This window comes from Thamnophis elegans, chromosome 15, assembly GCF_009769535.1.
Source record: "Thamnophis elegans isolate rThaEle1 chromosome 15, rThaEle1.pri, whole genome shotgun sequence".
Classification (NCBI taxonomy): Eukaryota; Metazoa; Chordata; class Lepidosauria; order Squamata; family Colubridae; genus Thamnophis; species Thamnophis elegans.
In genome coordinates, this window is record NC_045555.1 from 41,518,371 (window position 1) to 41,537,205 (window position 18,835).

At 42.1% G+C, this 18,835-nt stretch overlaps 1 protein-coding gene across 1 annotated transcript in view; it reads right to left on the minus strand.

The window, feature by feature from the left end:
* Window positions 1-1,486: 1,486 nt before the first annotated feature.
* Window positions 1,487-18,835, minus strand: part of PRKG1 (protein kinase cGMP-dependent 1) — an 847,569-nt gene continuing 830,220 nt past the window's right edge. Inside the window, exons 11-12 of the mRNA XM_032231578.1 lie at window positions 4,476-4,616; window positions 1,487-1,573 (exon numbers count right to left, since the gene is read on the minus strand). Of these exons, the coding sequence (XP_032087469.1) occupies window positions 4,599-4,616 (18 nt within the window). The 3' untranslated portion in view covers window positions 1,487-1,573; window positions 4,476-4,598. The remainder of the gene's footprint in view (window positions 1,574-4,475; window positions 4,617-18,835) is intronic.

The window sequence follows — 18,835 nt, forward strand, 5'->3', positions numbered from 1 at the left end:
TGAACGAAATGATGAATGAAAAAAATGAATGAATGAATGAATGATTTCTAGGTTTTATATCTTGGATCTAGGTTAGCAATAGCAGTTAGACTTATATACCGCTTCATAGGGCTTTCAGCCCTCTCTAAGCGGTTTACAGAGTCAGCATATTGCCCCAACAACAATCCGGGTCCTCATTTTACCCACCTCGGAAGGATGGAAGGCTGAGTCAACCCTGAGCCGGTGAGATTTGAACAGCCGAACTGCAGAACTGCAGTCCATCTGAAGTAGCCTGCAGTGCTGCATTTAACCACTGCGCCACCTCGGCTCTTTAGGTTACATATGGACTGAGTAGCATATGTGTGTAGCTCTCTCAGCTACCACACAAAATTTCAGATCGCTCTAGAAAGTTGAATATACTGCACACAGGCACAACAAGATCCAGAGACTCTCTGAACAATGGGGCTAACTGGTGGTGTGCAACTGTGGTGACATGCAGACAACACCACACAACACACAGACCTGTCCATTGTATTCACACTTGCTAAGTTCACATTTAGGACCTCATGGCACCCGACAGAACATAATTAATGTTTCTAGTTTCTGGCAAGATCTGTTTAATTTGTACATATTTTAAACTTGCATTTAAATTTTAAATTTATGACATACGGTAGTAGGCCTTATTTTAATTGTGGCAGGAATAAACAAACAAACTCTAGAATTTTTTAATTACTGTATATACTCGAGTATAAGCCTAGTTTTTCAGCCCACTTTTTGGGCTGAAAAAAAGCCGCCTCGGCTTATACTCGAGTCAGTGAAAAATTTGCCCGAAATGGAGGAGAAAAAGGGGCGGGGCCATGCCGCTGGGTGACACTCGTGAATGGCCCAGTGCCCCTGTGAGTTTCCCCTCCCTCTGTGTCAGTTTGCCGCGCAGCGCGCACTGCACCATCCCCCCTCCTCACGTTCTAATGTAATGCAGGGCTGTCTTACGATTCCCCTTCCTCCCCCCTCCTGCCGCTCTGCAAACGATGTCCCACCTCCTCCTTGTTATGGCAAGCAGCCACATAGCGATGTCCCACCTCCTCTGGTACAGTGATCCAATGATAGGAATCACTGTGCCGTGTGTCATAGGAGGCGGGACATCGCTCCCGCGGCTGCACGGGACATCATCATCACAGCGGGACATCAGCATCATGAGGTGAGTGAAGTATTTCATTGAATACACTGCTAGTTTACTGTTTTTCTTTGAAATAAATATTCAAAAACATTATTGGTATCTATTTTTATTTTGAAATTTACCGGTAGCTGCTGCATTTTCCCACCTAGGCTTATACTCGAGTCAATAACTTTTCCAGTTTTTTGTGGTAAAATTAGGTGCCTCGGCTTATATTCGGGTCGGCCTATACTCGAGTATATACGGTATACAGATTGTTCACGTGATTGCATTTGGTATGCCAAGCAAATGTCATTTCCTATCAAGATAAACCTTACGGCATCTCTTACCTGTCCCTGAGAATTGTCCAAAGCTCTCCACCTAAACAGGCTTCCATCAACCATATATAAATACTTGCTGTCCTTAAATGTCCTATATAGCCTATAAAGAAAGGGGGAAAAGAGTTATGAATGCTTACTGGACTTTGAAATGTTAAATACAGTCTGTGATCTTCTGCCACTTAAAGAAGAGGGTGATGGTTTTTAGGTGTTATATTATTATTGTTCTGAGAAAAAATGAGTCTATTCAGACTTCTGTCAATTCTTTTTTCTGAATTCAGTAGACAACATGTGACTTAGCTTTTGAGGATTGCTGTCATTTTTCCCCTTTTCCTGCATCAAGGGAATCTAAATACTGGAGGCTTACTATACCAACTGTTGCCAATCTCTAATGAATTATAGATGTTGTAAGACATTTGGCCTGCCAGGATCAATGAAGTGCCTGAGCTATCCGTAATAGCAAATATCAAAAGATGCCCCATCATGAATGGCTCTGCCTGTGGGGGTTCCCAATTACAGAGGATATGCAACATGTCCTATGATACTGTAATTTTAAGAGGGACTTGAGTGCTACATTAATTAGACATCTCATAAAAGCACTGGCAGATGCAGAAGAAAATGGACGTATCCTTTGAAAGCAGACTGTATGAGCTATTGCTACCCATAGTAAGGCAAAAATTGGCTTAACACGTTGGCAAACACAATCCAACAGGGTTGAATTATTTTAAAAACTTCTGTCTTTTGCTTCTGAAATTGCTTTACAGATTAAAAGAGCCGAGGTGGCGCAGTGGTTAGGGTGCAGTACTGCAGGCCACTTCAGCTGACTGTTATCTGCAGTTCAGCGGTTCTAATCTCACCGGCTCAAGGTTGACTCAGCCTTCCATCCTTCCGAGGTGGGTGAAATGAGGACCCAGACTGTGGGGGGCGATATGCTGACTCTGTAAACCGCTTAGAGCGGGCTGAAAGCCCCATGAAGCGGTATATAGTCTGACTGCTATTGCTATTGCTATTATTTAATGTTCTTTTCTGGATTATAGTTATAGCACTTAGACTTATATACCGTTTCACAGTGCTTTACAGCCCTCTCTAAGCAGTTTACAGAGTCAGCATATTGCTAGCAGCCTGGCTTCTCATTTTACCGACCTCGGAAAGATGGAAGGCTGAGTCAGTCTTGAGCCAGTGACAATTGAACTGTTGGCAATTGGCAGAATTAGCCTGCAATACTGTATTCTAAACACTGTGCCACCATGGATTTATTTATGAATAATGAAGGATCTTAGGTGTATATAGTCCAGGAGTGTACTAAAGATATTTTGTTTTGTTGATTTCTTACCTTGTTTTAGTACTCCCTAGCCCAGTGTTTCTCAGCCTTGGCAACTTGAAGATGTCCGGACTTCAACTCCCAGAATTCCCAGCCAGCATTCGGAATTCTGGGAGTTGAAGTCCGGACATCTTCAAGTTGCCAAGGTTGAGAAACACTGCCCTAGCCCGATGAAGAATTCTAACATATGCAAATCTAACATTGTTGGAACATTTGGACTGCTTTTAATCAAAATAAGCTATTCTGTGAAGGGATCTTAATATTTTTTTTTCTTATTTTTTCTCAATTTTTTCTTATTTTTCTAACTTTTTTCACTAGAAAGCTGGGTATTTGAAATAACTCTTAGGCAGAAACATCCTTTACTTGTATTTTTACTATTTTATACAAGTTGCATAAAATTATAATGAAGGTGACTCAGAGAAGGTTAGGAGATCCAAGTATCGAAAGAAGCAAAGGCAGAATTCATGTTGCTCTTAGCCACTTGTAACATTTTGGAGGAACAAATGCGTGCATGTTTGTGTGTATCCGCCTATACATGATAAGTTACTAAGGTATGATCTGTGCTGTCACAGCTATTAGTTAAGAATGGGAAGGAGAGCAGAAATACCATGTTTCTCTGAAATAAGACAGGGTCTTATTTCCTTTTGACCCCCCCAAAATAAGCACTTGGCCTTAATTTCTGGGAGGTCTTATTATTTTGAGTTGCAAAAGGCAGTGAGTCTGGTCACCTCATGGCTGCTGCTGTGTTGCAATATTTTTGGGAGGGCTTATTTTCAGGGGAGGGCTTATTTAGCACATGTGCTCAAAATCGTGATTGGGCTCATTAGCAATAGCAATAGCACTTAGTCTTATATACCGCTTCATAGGGCTTTCAGCCCCCTCTAAGCAGTTTACAGAGTCAGCTTATCGCCCCCAGCGTCTGGGTCCTCATTTTAACCCACCTCGGAAGGATGGAAGGCTGAGTCAAACCTTGAGCCGGTGAGATTTGAACAGCCAAACTGCAGAACTGCAGTTAGCTGAAGTAGCCTGCAGTGCTGCATTTAACCACTGCGCCACCTCAGCTCAGTATTTGGGGATGTCTTATTTTCAGGGAAACAGGGTAGCAATAGCAATAGCAGTTAGACATATAAGTGCTTCATAGTGCTTCATAGCCCTCTCTAAGCATAGTCAGCATATTGCCTCCAACAATCAACACCATTTTACCGACTTAGAAGGATGGAAGACCGATTCAACTCTGAACCAGTGAGAATCGAACTGCTGGCTGTCGGCAGAATTAGGCTGCAATACTGCATTCTAACCACTAAGCCACCACGGCTTTTTGAAATATAGTTACATGCCTTCAGTTAGGTATAACGATTCATCATTGTTAATAAGCAAATGTCTATCTTTAAAATGCATTTGCTGTTTTAAGTTATTCATTGCCTGTTTTATAAAGCAGAGAGCCATGATATGTTGTGCACATTGCACTTTACTCTTCATTTAAATACCCTATGGTATTTCCATGATAAATAACGTAGTATTGGGTGGGAGATTTCATGTACTCATTGGATACTTCGGGCATTTGAATGAATGTTTAGACCAGATAAGGCATTACATAGCAATTTGATAGAATATGCAATGAAAATCTGAGAACAAATTTCTGCACGCTAAAAGAAGGGAGTTTTATCCAAGAACACAGTCATACCTCACAATAAAATCTGAGTGAGCGCCTTGCATGATCTGTTTTTCTGAGCGTATATGTTCTTGCTGTCTCGTGTCTACTATGTGACGTTTCTTTAGTATCTTCATTGCAAAAGTTTTTGATTCATCAACTTTTCAACTGCACCTTGAGGAACACCAGACATTTGAATGATCAGAATCAGTGGTTATAGTAGGGCTCCTAAATGTTGAGCTTTGAGTACATAATCGCTAATCGTTACTTTCAAGTGCAAAGTAATACAATCAACAGGCTTAAAATTCTATATTCAGACTCAAGTTAATGGCCGTGACGGTTTATTCTTCTTTTGAGTGAAACACACGTGAAGAAACGTGATTGCTCTAATTTTCACTCGGATTCCTAATGAGCTGGGATGAAAACCATGTTGGAAGGGAATAATTTGATTTTAGGAGTCGGAATAATCATTTTTAGGAATGGGATAATCTGATTATGTAAGGAGATGAATGTGATGAGAAAGTCTGTACAATTATAGGAACAATTGGCATGTTATTTAAATTATTATCATATTTATGTATTTTAAAAATGTGTTGGTGGTGGTTTGTTAACCAAGTTCGTTGTTGATTTTCAAACATTCGGAAATTAAACAACAAACTCAGAGAACAAACCACCACCAACATCGACCACCCGAGCTACAAACATTTCCCACCATTTCTAATTTTAAAATGTTTATATCTAGCTTTTATAGAGTAATGCGAAGCAATATATATCCTTGCATCCAGACGAGGGAGATGATATGATTGTGGTGCTGACCACTGGAGACTGTTTGGATGGGGAGAAACTGACTTTGATTCAATTTTGGCAAAATGGAAAAGCTTTAGGTTTTTTAAACCACACCCTTCAGGATTGGTGATCTGTCATAATTGACTCTGGACAGGGTTGCACCTACCTAGATGAGCTGATGTGCAATTTGGAGGAGTCTTATTGGACTCACCTCTCCTGCTTCAGAAGCAGGTGGCAACCATCATTAGGAGGGGCGTTGCACAGATTTGTCTAGTGCCCCAAATGTGCTTTTTCTGAACCCAGAGGCCATTCTTGTGATTACTCATACTTTAATCACTTCTCATTTGGATTACTGCAATGTGCTCGATCTGGTGCTGCCCTTGTAGACTACTTGGAAGCTACAACTGGTCCAGAACACAGAAGTATGTCTGGTACTGCATGTTTGAGAATGTTACTTCTATGTTGTGCAAGCTACAATGGCTACCAGTTTCCTTCCACATCCAATTTAAGGTGGGGGCAGGAGTAAAATGCTACCGGTTTGGACTGGTTCATCTGAACCGTAGTAAACATTCTATGCTACTGGTTCGGGGTGAACCGGTTTTTTTCCAATGATCAGCAGTGATGCGCGATTTATATTAGCTAGAAAGCAGGATTTCCTGCTTTCTAGCTAATCTAAATCGCGTGGCACAGCAGATTCCCTCACTTGCTGTTTGCTAACCTTTGCAGGCATGATCTATGCATGTGCAGAAGGTCCTGCTCATGTGCGGAGGTGGCTTGAGCATGAGCGCTCATATTGCTATTGAACCGGTAGCAAAGGTAAGTGGATTTCACCCCTGGGTGGTGGTTACCACCTTTAAAGGTCTTCATAGCATGGGATATGGTTATGTGCAGGATCATCTCTCCCTGAGAGTGTCTGTCCATCCTACCATGTTGGATAGGGTGCCATGCTCACAGGTTCTTCCCCTGACATCTTGCTATCTAAGGAGACCTCAGAAGTGTCCCTTTTCTACAGCCGCTTCCACTTTAAGGAATACTTTCCCCCAGTGGTGGGATTCCAAAATGTTTACTACTGGTTCTGTGGGTGTGGCTTGGTGGGTGTGGCAGGGGAAGGATACTGTAAAATCCCCATTCCCTCCCAATCAGCTGGGACTCAGGAGGAAGAGAATAGATGGGGGTGGGGCCAATCAGAGGTGGTATTTACTGGTTCTCTGAACTACTCAAAATTTCCACTACTGTTCTCCAGAACTGGTCAGAACCTGCTGAATACCACCTCTGCCTCCCCTCACAAATGATTGAGCAGGTTCTCACTTGTTTTAGTATTTTGGAAGGCTATCCAGAATCTGGCCTTTACCCAGGTATTGGGGTAGAATGAAATTATCTGGAGCTGGTTGAGGGACTGGATGTTTGCTTTATTTTATAGTTTACGATTTCATAGTTACTAGTTTGGTTTTGAGACACTAAAATGTGTTTAAGATGGGCACCCATTCATCTAAACAAACAAATCAATGAAATACTAACAGAGATAGAAGCCATGTCATTTACCGAGTTTCCACAGCTTAGTCTAGAACAGTGTTCTCAACCTTGGCAACTTGAAGATGACTGGACTTCAACTCCCAGAATTCCCCAGCCAGCATTGCTGGCTGGGGAATTCTGGAAGTTGAAGTCCAGACATCTTCAAGCTGCCAAGGTTGAGAAACACTGGTCTAGAACATTCCTCATTCCATCCCACTGTTTTAACCACTACACCACATTCCCCTCTCTTATTTGACTTCCTTTTTCTTTACTCACCTTCAACTAAGCAAGCCAGAAAAACCCTTTACCTTTCCACACGTGTTTTGCAATGACATCTCTTTTCAACATTTATTTTAGCTTTATGTAAAAATAGCTCCTGCAAACATATTACATATATAACATTTGGTCAAATGTTTAACAAAAGACTTGACCATGTAAAATAATTTTCAATGGTCTTTTCATTAGGCACTCAATAACATTAAATTGTCTACAACTGCATATCCTTATTCCCATGTTCTCAGAAAATACTGTATACTGTCATGAAGGCTGTTTTTCGTGTCTCCCTCCACACCATGTGAAGGAAATGTTGGACATGAAAGGAAAAGAGGAATAAAATGAGTTATCTCTGCATTCAAGTTATTGTAATATAAAAGAGAGGGTTCTTTCTAAGTGCCCTTGAAATGCTAATAATGAGATTTGAATTCTGCCTGAATGTAAACATGGAAAAAGCTGCATATTATACAGTATATTAAAGAAAAAAAAGAAATTCTACTTCCTTCTAGCACTGATGTTGTTTACCTAGTTTGGTAATGAAACATCAGCAAGAAAAACTACAAAGCTGACACGGCTCTGGTAACCCTACCAATAAATGTCATAATAAATAATGACTTTATTATATCGATTCGATTTACAGTGGGGCAAAAAAAGTATTTAGTCAGCCGCCAATTGTGCAAGTTCTCCCACTTAAAAAGATGAGAGAGGCCTGTAATTGACATCATAGGTAGACCTCAACTATGAGAGACAAAATGAGAAAACAATCCAGACAATCACATTGTCTGATTTGGAAAGAATTTTTTTTTGCAAATTATGGTGGAAAATAAGGTATTTGGTCAATATCAAAAGTTCATCTCAATATTGTGTTATATATCCTTTGTTGGCAATGACAGAGGTCAAACGTTTCTGTAAGTCTTCACAAGGTTGGCACATACTGTTGCTGGTATTTGGCCCATTCCTCCATGCAAATCTCCTCTAGAGCAGTTATATTTTGGGGCTGTCGCTGGGCAACATGGACTTTCAACTCCCTCCAAAGGTTTTCTATGGGGTTGAGATCTGGAGACTGGCTAGGCCACTCCAGGACCTTGAAATGCTTCTTACGAAGCCACTCCTTCATTGCCCGGCAGTGTATTTGGGATCAGTGTCATGCTGAGAGACCCAGCCATGTTTCATTCTGCAATGCCCTTGCTGATGGAAGGAGGTTTGCACTCAAAATCTCACAATACATGGCCCCATTCCTTCCTTCCTGTACACGGATCAGTCGTCCTGGTCCCTTTGCAGAGAAACAGCCCCAAGGCATGATGTTGACACCCCCATGCTTCACAGTAAGTATGGTGTTCTTTGGATGCAACTCAGCATTCTCTCTCCTCCAAACATGACAAGTTGTGTTTCTACCAATATTTCTACTTTGGTTTCATTTGACCATTTGACATTCTCCCAATCCTCTTCTGGATCATCCAAATGCGTCTCTAGCAAACTTCAGACGGGCCTGGACATGTACTGGCTTAAGCAGGGAGACACATCTGGCACTGCAGGATCTGAGTCCCTGGCGGCGTAGTGTGTTACTGATGTAGCCTTTGTTACGTTGGTCCCAGCTCTCTGCAGGTCATTCACTAGGTCCCCCCCGTGTGGTGTTGGGATTTTTGCTCACCGTTCTTGTGATCATTTTGACCCCATAGGGTGAGATCTTGTGTGGAGCCCCAGATCGAGGGAGATTATCAGTGGTCTTGTATGTCTTCCATTTTCTAATTATTGCTCCGACAGTTGATTTCTTCACACCAAGCTGCTTGCCTATTGCAGATTCAGTCTTCCCAGCCGGTCTACAATTTGTTTCTGGTATCCTTCGACAGCTCTTTGGGTCTTCACCATAGTGAAGTTTGGAGTGTGACTGTTTGAGTTGGGACAGATGTCTTTTATACTGCTAACAAGTTCAAACAGGTGCCATTAATACAGGTAATGAGTGGGCGGACAGAGGAGCCTCTTAAAGAAGAAGTTACAGGTCTGTGAGAGCCAAAAATCTTGCTTGTCTGTAGGTGACCAAATACTTATTTTCCACCATAATTTGCAAAAAACTTCTTTCCAAATCAGACACATGATTGTCTGGATTTGTTTTCTCATTTTGTCTCTCATAGTTGAGGTCTACCTATGATGTCCAATTACAGGCCTCTCTCATCTTTTTAAGTGGGAGAACTTGCACAATTGGTGGCTGACTAAATACTTTTTTTTGCCCCACTGTATATGGGAACTCCTACTTATAAATCTAATTCAGGACATCTAACATCATATTAAAAACAATACAGAAGAATAGAAGTATGAAAATCTAGAAGACCTAGAAACCAAGTCATAACTAGAAGCCAGCATGGGCTTGTTAAAAACAGATCATGCCAAACCAATCTTATTTCATTCTTTCATAAAGTAAATAAATTAGTAGCCAAGAGAAATGCTGTGGACATAGTATACTTTGACTTCATTAAGGCATTTGACAAAGTAGAGCACAACCTACTTCTTGGTAAGCTAGAAAAATGTAGGATAGACAGCATCACCACCAGATGGATTTTTAACTGATTGACAAACCATACTCAACGAGTCATCCTTAATGGTACTACATCTACATGGAGAGAAGTGAGCCGTGAGGTACCACAAGGTTCTGTTTTAGGCCCAGTACGCTTTAATATCTTCATAAATGATTTGGTTGAGAATAGAAGGGGAACTCATCAAATTTGCTGATGACATTAAGCTGGCAAGTATAGACAACACCCCAAAAGACAAGCTCGGGGTCCAAAAAGATCTTGACGGACTTGAACAATGGGCCCTATCCAACAACATGAAATTTAATGCGGAGAAAAGCAAGGTTTATGCAGGAAAAACCAAAGATGCAAGTACAAATTAGGCAAAACCTGGCTCAAAAACAGTAATTGTGAGAGGGATCTTGGAGTGCAAATGGACAATCACTTAAATATGATCCAGCAGTGTGCAGCAGCAGCCAAAAAAAGCTAATTCAACCCTTGGTTATATAGATAGAAGCATAGCAATAGCAATAGCAATAGCAGTTAGACTTATATACCGCTTCATAGGGCTTTCAGCCCTCTCTAAGCGATTTACAGAGTCAGCATATCGCCCCCACAATCTGGGTCCTCATTTCACCCACCTCGGAAGGATGGAAGGCTGAGTCAACCTTGAGCCGGTGAGATTAGAACCGCCGAACTGCAGATAGCAGTCAGCTGAAGTGGCCTGCAGTACTGCACCCTAACCACTGCGCCACCTCGGCTCAAAATCACATGAAACCTTTAATCAAAATTACATGAAATGTTTATAAATCCTTAGTAAGATCACATCTGAAATACTGCATCCAGTTTTGGTTAGTACATTACGAAAAAGATGTTGTGACTTTGGAAAAAGTGCAGAGGAGAGCAACTAAAATGATTAAAGGCCTGGAGACTAAAACATGTGAAAAATTGTTACAGGAATCGGGTATGGATAGTCGGAGTGACATTATAGCAATATTCCAGTATTTGAGGGGCTGCCACAACAAAGAGGAGCGTCAACTTATTTTCCAAAGCACCAGAAGGCAAGATAAGAAACAATGGATGGAAACTAATCAAGGAGAGGAACAACTTGGAACTAAGGAGAAACTTTCTAACAGTGAGAACAATTAACCAGTGGAACAGCTTGCCTTCAGAAGTTGTTGGTGCTTTATCACTGGAGGTTTTAAAAAAGAGATTGGACAGCCACTTGTCTCAAATGGCATATAGTCTCCTGCTTGAGCAAGAGGTTGGACTAGAAGATCTCCAAGGTCCCCTCCAGCTCTATTCTGATTGATTGAAAATCTAGTGTTTGCCAATAATAGTCCCAGTAAAAACTCAGCAGAAACAGTAACATCTCACATAGCATCTAACTCCCCAACTCTCATCATTGAGCCACTGGGCCACCTTTTAATCTCCAATTGTCTCCAAAAAGCCAGCAAGGCCCTTTCCTACATTTAACCAACTTTGAAGCCTGGGTACTTGAGAGACCGCCTGCTGCCAATTACCTCCCACAGACCCGTTAGATCTCACAGGGTTGGCCTCCTCCGGGTTCCGTCTACCAGCCAATGCCATCTGGCTACCACCCGGGGGAGGGCCTTCTCTGTAGCAGCTCCGGCCCTTTGGAATGAACTCCCCGCGGAGATTCGGACCCTCACCTCTCTCCAGGCCTTCCGGAAAGCCATCAAAACTTGGCTGTGCCGGCAGGCCTGGGGTTGATGAGTTCCTCTCCCTCTCGACTTGTACGACTCTTGTGTATTTTAATTATGTGTATTGTGTTTGTATCCCCTTTTCCCCTTTTGAGTTATTCGCCGCCCTGAGTCCCTCCCGGAGAAGGGTGGCATACAAATAAACTAAATCTTAAAATCTTAATATATATGGGGTGGCAGCAATCCATTTGGGAAATTCTAAAAGAAGACGATTCTTGCACTTTTTTTTCAAACAAGTAGATGAAACAAATCCTTTAAAGTAAATTAAAACACCTTACAGCAAGAAGCTCGGACTCAAGAAAATGGGAATATAATTACGAATTTATTTCCAGAAACTTTTCAATGGCGCATTTAAGCGACGTGCAACCTTTTTCTAGCTTTCACTGGAGGAGACCCAATGTCACAATTCACTGGTTCACAGACCGGAGTTTGGCATCTCCGTGTCTTTCTGAGGTCAGAAAGAAATCATTTTGAAAGAGCTGAAAAACTGCTCCGTGATTAGATGGATGAAAAATGCAGATGCGTGGTAGAGCAAAGGCCAAAATGTCAGTACTGCACATTGCCAGTTTTTTTTGCTGTACACCGAAAGGGAAATTGTTCACCTGAGTAGTGTGGAATGTGAGTATTTATGCTGCAAGTCATCCAGTCAAATGAGATGCATTTGTATGCTGCCCGAGACAAACGCTGCTTCATTTAACAACTCTGTTCTCTTGATAGCTTGACACAGCCAGTCTGCCAGAGGAGGAAAATGCTCTTTCAATCTAATTTCCTTGCTGTTGCTAAAAGAGATGCGATTTGATCATTTGTTGGAAGTTTTCTGCCTAGATTCCTCTTTCGAATTCAATTGGCATTTTCTCCCAACAGAAGCAACCTGAGCATGTCAAGACATTCGGCATTTCAATCCAAGGTGGGACAAGTCAAATCAGCAGCATCTCAAAATGGAGGAAGCAAACTAAGTTTTTGTGCAGACCATTAAGCTCTGCAGAGCTTTGAAATAAGGCTTGGAAGACAAACCCAAAGGTGCATGTAATAAACTCTTTGGATGTACTTAAAGGAGTGTACTGAAATCAGTGGGACTCTGATTCAATCTTATTAATTCAATGGATCTGCTGAACCAGGGGTCGGTTGCTGCGAGCATTACTGCCAGTTTGATGGGTGCACATTTTTTTGCGCGCGGTCGCCAGACACTCGCTCTGCGCATGTGAACAGTTGCCCATAAATAGGTCTGCGCATGCACAGAACATTAAAAATGAAAAAAAAGCTGTGCCGACCAGGGAATCTGTTCAGAGGCATGGCAGGCCTGGCTTGTTGCCGGTTCCGGCGACCCAGGCCGGCAAACCACTACCGGTTCGGCTAAACTGGTCCGAACCAGTAGGAACCTGTTCTGACCCCCACCTTTTCGTTCAGAAACGATAGCCACACACAGGAATGTCTTTATCAGTCCCGGCTCGAGCTGGCTGCGAGTCCAAAATAAACACAGATAAAAGGCTCTGGCAAAAAGTTTTCACTCAAACTAATACCAAACAGAATTACGTTAATCAAGACACTTATCCAAATGCTTTTTCTCGATGATTGCAAACAAACAGAGACTTGACTAGAACAGGAACGGAACGGAGTGGAACGAACGAACGTTGACTTCTGCAACTAGGGCGTGGCACCATCAGTCTTTTATCCGCAGGAGGAGATCCTTAGCGAGCCGCAGCTGCTTGTTATCCTCTCCTGCATGAATCCCTAAACAACTCACAGGAGGCTTCTGCTGAGTCACAACAGGAACCCACCTCTGTACTGAATGTACGATTAAATCTAGCTTCAACTCAGTATGCTTTCATTTGATCATTGTAAAATGACATCTGTATTTCTAGCATTCAAAACAAAATCAAGATGGAATTCCAAGCCTTGGTTATATTTGTGAGAAAGAAGTGCTGTATAAAAACAGGTTTCTGAGTTATTTAGAAATATGATCATCGTAATAGCTATAGAATCTACTTTAGCACCAATGACTGAATCATGAGTGCTTGAACCAGTGGTGGGTTTCAAAAATTGTTCAAACTTACTCTGTGGGTGTGGCCTCCTTTATGGGAGTGGCTTGCCGCCCATGTGACCGGATATGAAGATGCCGATGACACTTGTCAGAACCACCTTAAATTACCTCACACAGCACTGGCATGCATAAGAATATGATTTAAACTTGTTTTTTAAAAGGCATCTTTGGTTTGCGTTAAAACAACTTCAACACACGCAATGTTCTGATTGCACCACAAACGCAGGAGTCATCCTTGCCTTTCACAGAGGGACTGAGTTTTATAAATATGAGCATGATAGTGTAGAATAATCATATCCAAGGACCAGTGGTGGGTTTCAAAAAAATTGGAACCTCTTCTGTAGGTGTGGCCTGCTTTCCGGGTCCACTGGTGGAACCTCTTCTAACCGGTTCGGTAGATTTGACGAACCGGTTCTACCGAATAGTTGCGAACTGGTAGTATTGTATAGTAAAAGTTAGTCCTCGCTGTTACGAATGACAGCTCGGCAGCAGCCAGGCGCGTCTTAGCCAATCAGACGCGCCTGTCAGTTGCCGGGCGAGTCTGCGGAACTATAAAAGGCAGACTCGTTCAAACTGTCAGTTGTTCAGCACCAGAGCAGACGAACTCTCCAGTCCAGCTGGAGCTGCTTCGCTGCCTCTCTCTACACAGATCATCCTTCTGTTGCTACATTGTTAAACCAGCACCCTGCCTGGTTGTTTCCTGTTACTGTTACAAGTTGTGTTAAAATAAATTGGTTACAGAGTTACCGGACATGAGCCTCTGTCTCATTCCTGAAGATATAATAGGTAGGAACCCACCTCTGGCTTGAACTGCTCCTAAATGGTGACTCCCGCTATGACTGTAGTCAGTGGTGGTACTCGCACAGGCTCTAACAAACCGGTAGTGCTGGTGAGCAGTTGGACCTGCCCACCTGCCCCTGCCCTTTCCTGTCCTATATTTTCCTGTTTATTAGCTCAGCTAATTTGCATGACACAGCGTTTTGCTACGTGTCAGCTATTTTACTCACCAGTGCTGACATAGAAGGTAAGTTTTTAAGTTTAAAATGGGTGGTTCGTGAACAGTGCCCGTGCGTAAAACATGCATTAGGTGCAAAGCACTCTCTCACCAAACCGGTTGTTAAACCAGTTGCATCCCACCACTGACTGTAGCTAAATATAGCAATAGCAATAGCAATCAGTTAGACTATATACCGCTTCATAGGGCTTTCAGCCGTCTCTAAGCGGTTTACAGAGTCAGCATATCGCCCCCAACAATCCGGGTCCTCATTTCACCCACCTCGGAAGGATGGAAGGCTGAGTCAACCTTGAGCCGGTGAGATTTGAACAGCCGAACTGCAGATAACAATCAGCTGTAGTGGCTTGTAGTACTGCACCCTAACCACTGTGCCACCTCGGCTCTTTCACTAAGTAATAATAAAGGGGCATAAAGGACTTTCCGGTCTGTAATGTGTGTGTGTGTGGTGTGTGTGTGTGTGTGTGTGTTGTGTATATGTGTGTATGTGTATTAAAAAATATAAAAGACTACTATTTCATCCCAAATGATTACAAGTTCTGCTTAGTGCCCGCCAAAGTAGTATGGGTATTGGAAAAAACAATATGGAATGCACACATACAAGATAAATGTTTCTGTTTCAACCAATAATTGCCTGGAAATCCAAGCAGAAGCATTCCTGTTAAAAAAGAACGACAGTCTGACATTTGCTGTGAAACGTCAACTTGTTTTTCTCAAATAGGAAATTATTATTATTTTTAAAAAACCTCAGGTGGTTGAATGCTAAATAGCTTGGACGTGAGGAAGAGCCACCCACAAGTAAAGGAATGGCTTCTAATACTGGCTGACATCCAGCGCAGCCTGCTATGACTTTCCTTTGAGTGAAGCTGATATCTGGTGAAACATCTGTTGCTGGCAAGAATCCATCTGACAACTGCTATTCTATCCTGTGATGGAATGGGAAGCATCTCTGCATGAAAGGAACTTGTTGTATCAATATACCAGTGGGTAATAATCCTCCTCTTGTTCATACACATACACACACAATTAAAACAGAAATGATGAATTATTTAACTCCTTTCACGTACATATGGAACACATACAAACACAGACACACACTCTCCCTTCCTTCCTTCTTTCCTTCCTTCCTTCCTTCCTTCCTTCCTTCCAGCATTAACACAAAGCCAGATGAATTACCTTGGGCCAATCACCCTCTGTCAGCCCTGGGAAGGAGACAATGACAAATCTCTCCAAAATCTTGCCAAGAAAATGGCTAGGACTTGACGGATACAATACAAGCAATGGCTGTTGTAGATTGTAAGAACAGATTATAAGAACTATTGCGAGAATCTTCCCTACGCAACGGGAACACTTAACACTTGGGGAAGCTGATCCATCAGAATCTAAATGTAACTCTCATTTACAAGGTGTTATTGCTCATACACACCCCTAATCAATGTCCGTTGTAAAAGGCCTTGTTTAAAAACATTTTGGTTTAAAGGTTTTAAAAAGCAAGCAACAGTATTTTAAAAAATAGTAGCTTGGAGTTAAATTTTCTCATTCTAAGGAAAAAAAAATAACCCCCAAGATTTAGATAGGTCACCTAGTCTATTTTAGTCATTTTAAGCATTTCATTCATTTCTATAACAAAGGGCAAAAAGTATTTTAAAATATTTCTAACTATACCTATTCTTAGGGGATGGCTAAGACACTGAGCTTGTCAATCAGAAAGATTGGAAGTTCGGTGGTTTGAATCCCTAGGACCGCAGAATGGAGTGAGCTCCCGTTACGTGTTCCAGCTTCTGTCAACCTAGCAGTTCGAAATCATGTAAAAATGCAAGTAGAAAAATAGGGACCACTTTGGTGGGAAGGTAACAGCGGTTTGTGGGCTTTTGCCATTTGGCCATGCCGGCCACATGACCATGGAGATGTCTTCAGACAGCGCTGGCTCTATGGCTTTGAAACAGAGATGAGCACCGCTCCCTGGAGTCAGGAACGACTAGTACATATGTGAGAGGGGAATTTTTACCTTTACCTTATACCTATCCTTAGCACATGAACATTATTATGTATCAAACATTTGTGGGATTCTAAGGCACTAGTATCTTAATACTAAATTTGGAAAAGATAGATTAAAGTAGCAAATTCAGAAGTTGTAATTAAATTATGTTTACATGGAATATGAAGGGGTGTTTTCACTTTATAACTCTTTGAATGGGTCTTCTGACTTCATCCTAGATATTGTTAGAAATAATTGCAAATTATCCTGAATTGTGGCCATGTATACTGTAGATCTGATCTAACCTGTTGCACACCCAGCACAACAGTTATGTTAAACTATTGTATTTCTGAGAAACAGGGTTTGGGAACTTGCCCTGATCTGTGCTATTCTTTTGCATAAATTAATCTGGTGATCTTTGATCTGAAACCATTTGATGACAATATTAATAAAACTGGCTATAGTGATAAAACCTAATTAACGACATGCAAAGTTAATAATAATATTTCTGACCTAAATTTGGTGGGCTATTTTATTTTAACAGAATGTATGAAGTCTGTCAGTGATTTTATATGTATATTGCTTTCTTATACCTTGATTATCCCACCATATTTTTAAAAAAAAATGGCAAAGGAAAGGAAATGATTCCTGTTTGCAATGCCTGCACTTCTAACATGGATAATGTGTTGGCTTTTGTCTGAAAATTACTCAAGTTGCCAGCTGCTTTCTTCTTTCTTTTTTCTAAATGCATAATTTTGAGAACAGCCTGTGCCATTTAGTAAAGCTAAATGTATTGGAAAGGAAATACGCAACCATTTTTTTTTGAACAGCACAGAGAGGATAAATGCGACAATTCGACAGGAAAATATGAAGAAAACATTTTCCTTCCAGTTCAGTGAGTAAAATCTAAACAAACGGCCAATTTAATTTTCATTTGAAAAATGAGAAATGAAAGCCCCCCTCCCCCATTATGGAAAGGAGGGCTGTTCCTCCTTTGAGTAAGGGACCTCAGCTTCATGATGGTCTGAGAAAGCTACTAACTCCACTCACACTGGAATAAAATGGCAAATATCAGAACTGCTATAATACTGAAACTCAAACCATTGATCCTGTAGTATGAACAGATAAATAGTCATAAGAAGACCCCCTGGAACAATTCGTTAGAATCTCATTGAATGATTTTTCCTTAGCTTTGTTTTCAGTGGGCTCTGAAGAGTTAAACCTCCGAACGGCGGATAAGATCGCACAGGGTGGGCCTTCTCCAGGTGCTGTCGGCCAGACAATGCCGGCTGGCGACTCCTCGGGGAAGGGCCTTCTCTGTAGCTGCTCCGACCCTATGGAATGAACTACCCCCAGAGATCCGGACCCTACCCACTCTCATGGCCTTCCGAAAGGCTATCAAAACCTGGCTATTCCGGCAGGCCTGGGGCTGTTGACCTCATGACCGAGGTCCAGCCCCGACTAGACTGGGTGCATGATGTGGTTTTTTAAAATCTGTTTTCCTCCGTTTTTAACTCTTCTCTTTTTAAAAATTTATTTCTGTAAGCCGCCCGGAGTCCTTCGGGATTGTGCGGCCTATAAATTCATTAAATCAAATCAAATCAAATCAAGTTTAGCTATTAGATCACCACAGAGTGTGTGTGTGTGTAGCAATTCTTTTCATATGATTCCTCACCAGGTAGGGAGGAATCTGACATTCTCAAGTGTACTGCCTGGAGTCCTAATTCAAGCACCAGCATTTCCACATGTAAGTAAATAGTCTTTTCCTCAAATCATCATCATCATCACCCTCTTTTAACCACCCCGTAATACCTTGTGGGGTGGCGTCGGGGCAACTGAATGGAGCTGAATGTTTACTGGCCAGACACCCTTCCTGTTGCCAATGTGGAGTTTTTTGCTATTTGACATGAGCAACTGTAATCTGTGGGCATGCTTTTAAGTACGAAGACGAGGCGTGAGGTAAATGCAAGAATGTTTTCCGGATAGAGTGGATGGAGGGAGGAGTAGAAGGAAAGATAGGAAGGAGAGGAGAAAGGAGAGGAATAGGAGAAAGGGAAGGCAGAGGAAGAATGGGAGGGAATGTAAGAATAGGAAAGAGGGGAGGAATGGGAAGAAGAGGGGAAGGGCAAAGGGGAGGAAGGGGAAGAGAGAAGGGAAAGGAAGGAGGAAGGAAGGAAGGAGAGAAGAAAGAGAAGAAAGGGGTAGGAAGGAGGGAGGGAAGCTAGAGGGAAGGAAGGAGGGAAGGAAGGAGAGAAGAAAGGAGGGAAGGAAGGAGGGAAGAAAGGAGGGAAGGAAGGAGGAAGGAAGGAGAGAAGGAGAGAAGAAAGGGAAAGGAAGGAGGGAATGTAGGAGAGAAAGAAGGGGGGAAGGAAGGAGGAAAGGAAGGGGGAAAGGAAGGAGAGAAGGAGAAAAGAAAGGAGGGAAGGAAGGAAGGAGGAAAGGAAGGAGGGAAGGAGAGAAGGAGGAAGGGGAAGGAGGGAGGGAAGGAAGGAGGGAAGGAAGGGGAGTAGGAGAAAGAACGAGGGAAGGAAAGAGGGAGGGAGGGAAGAAGAAGTAGGAC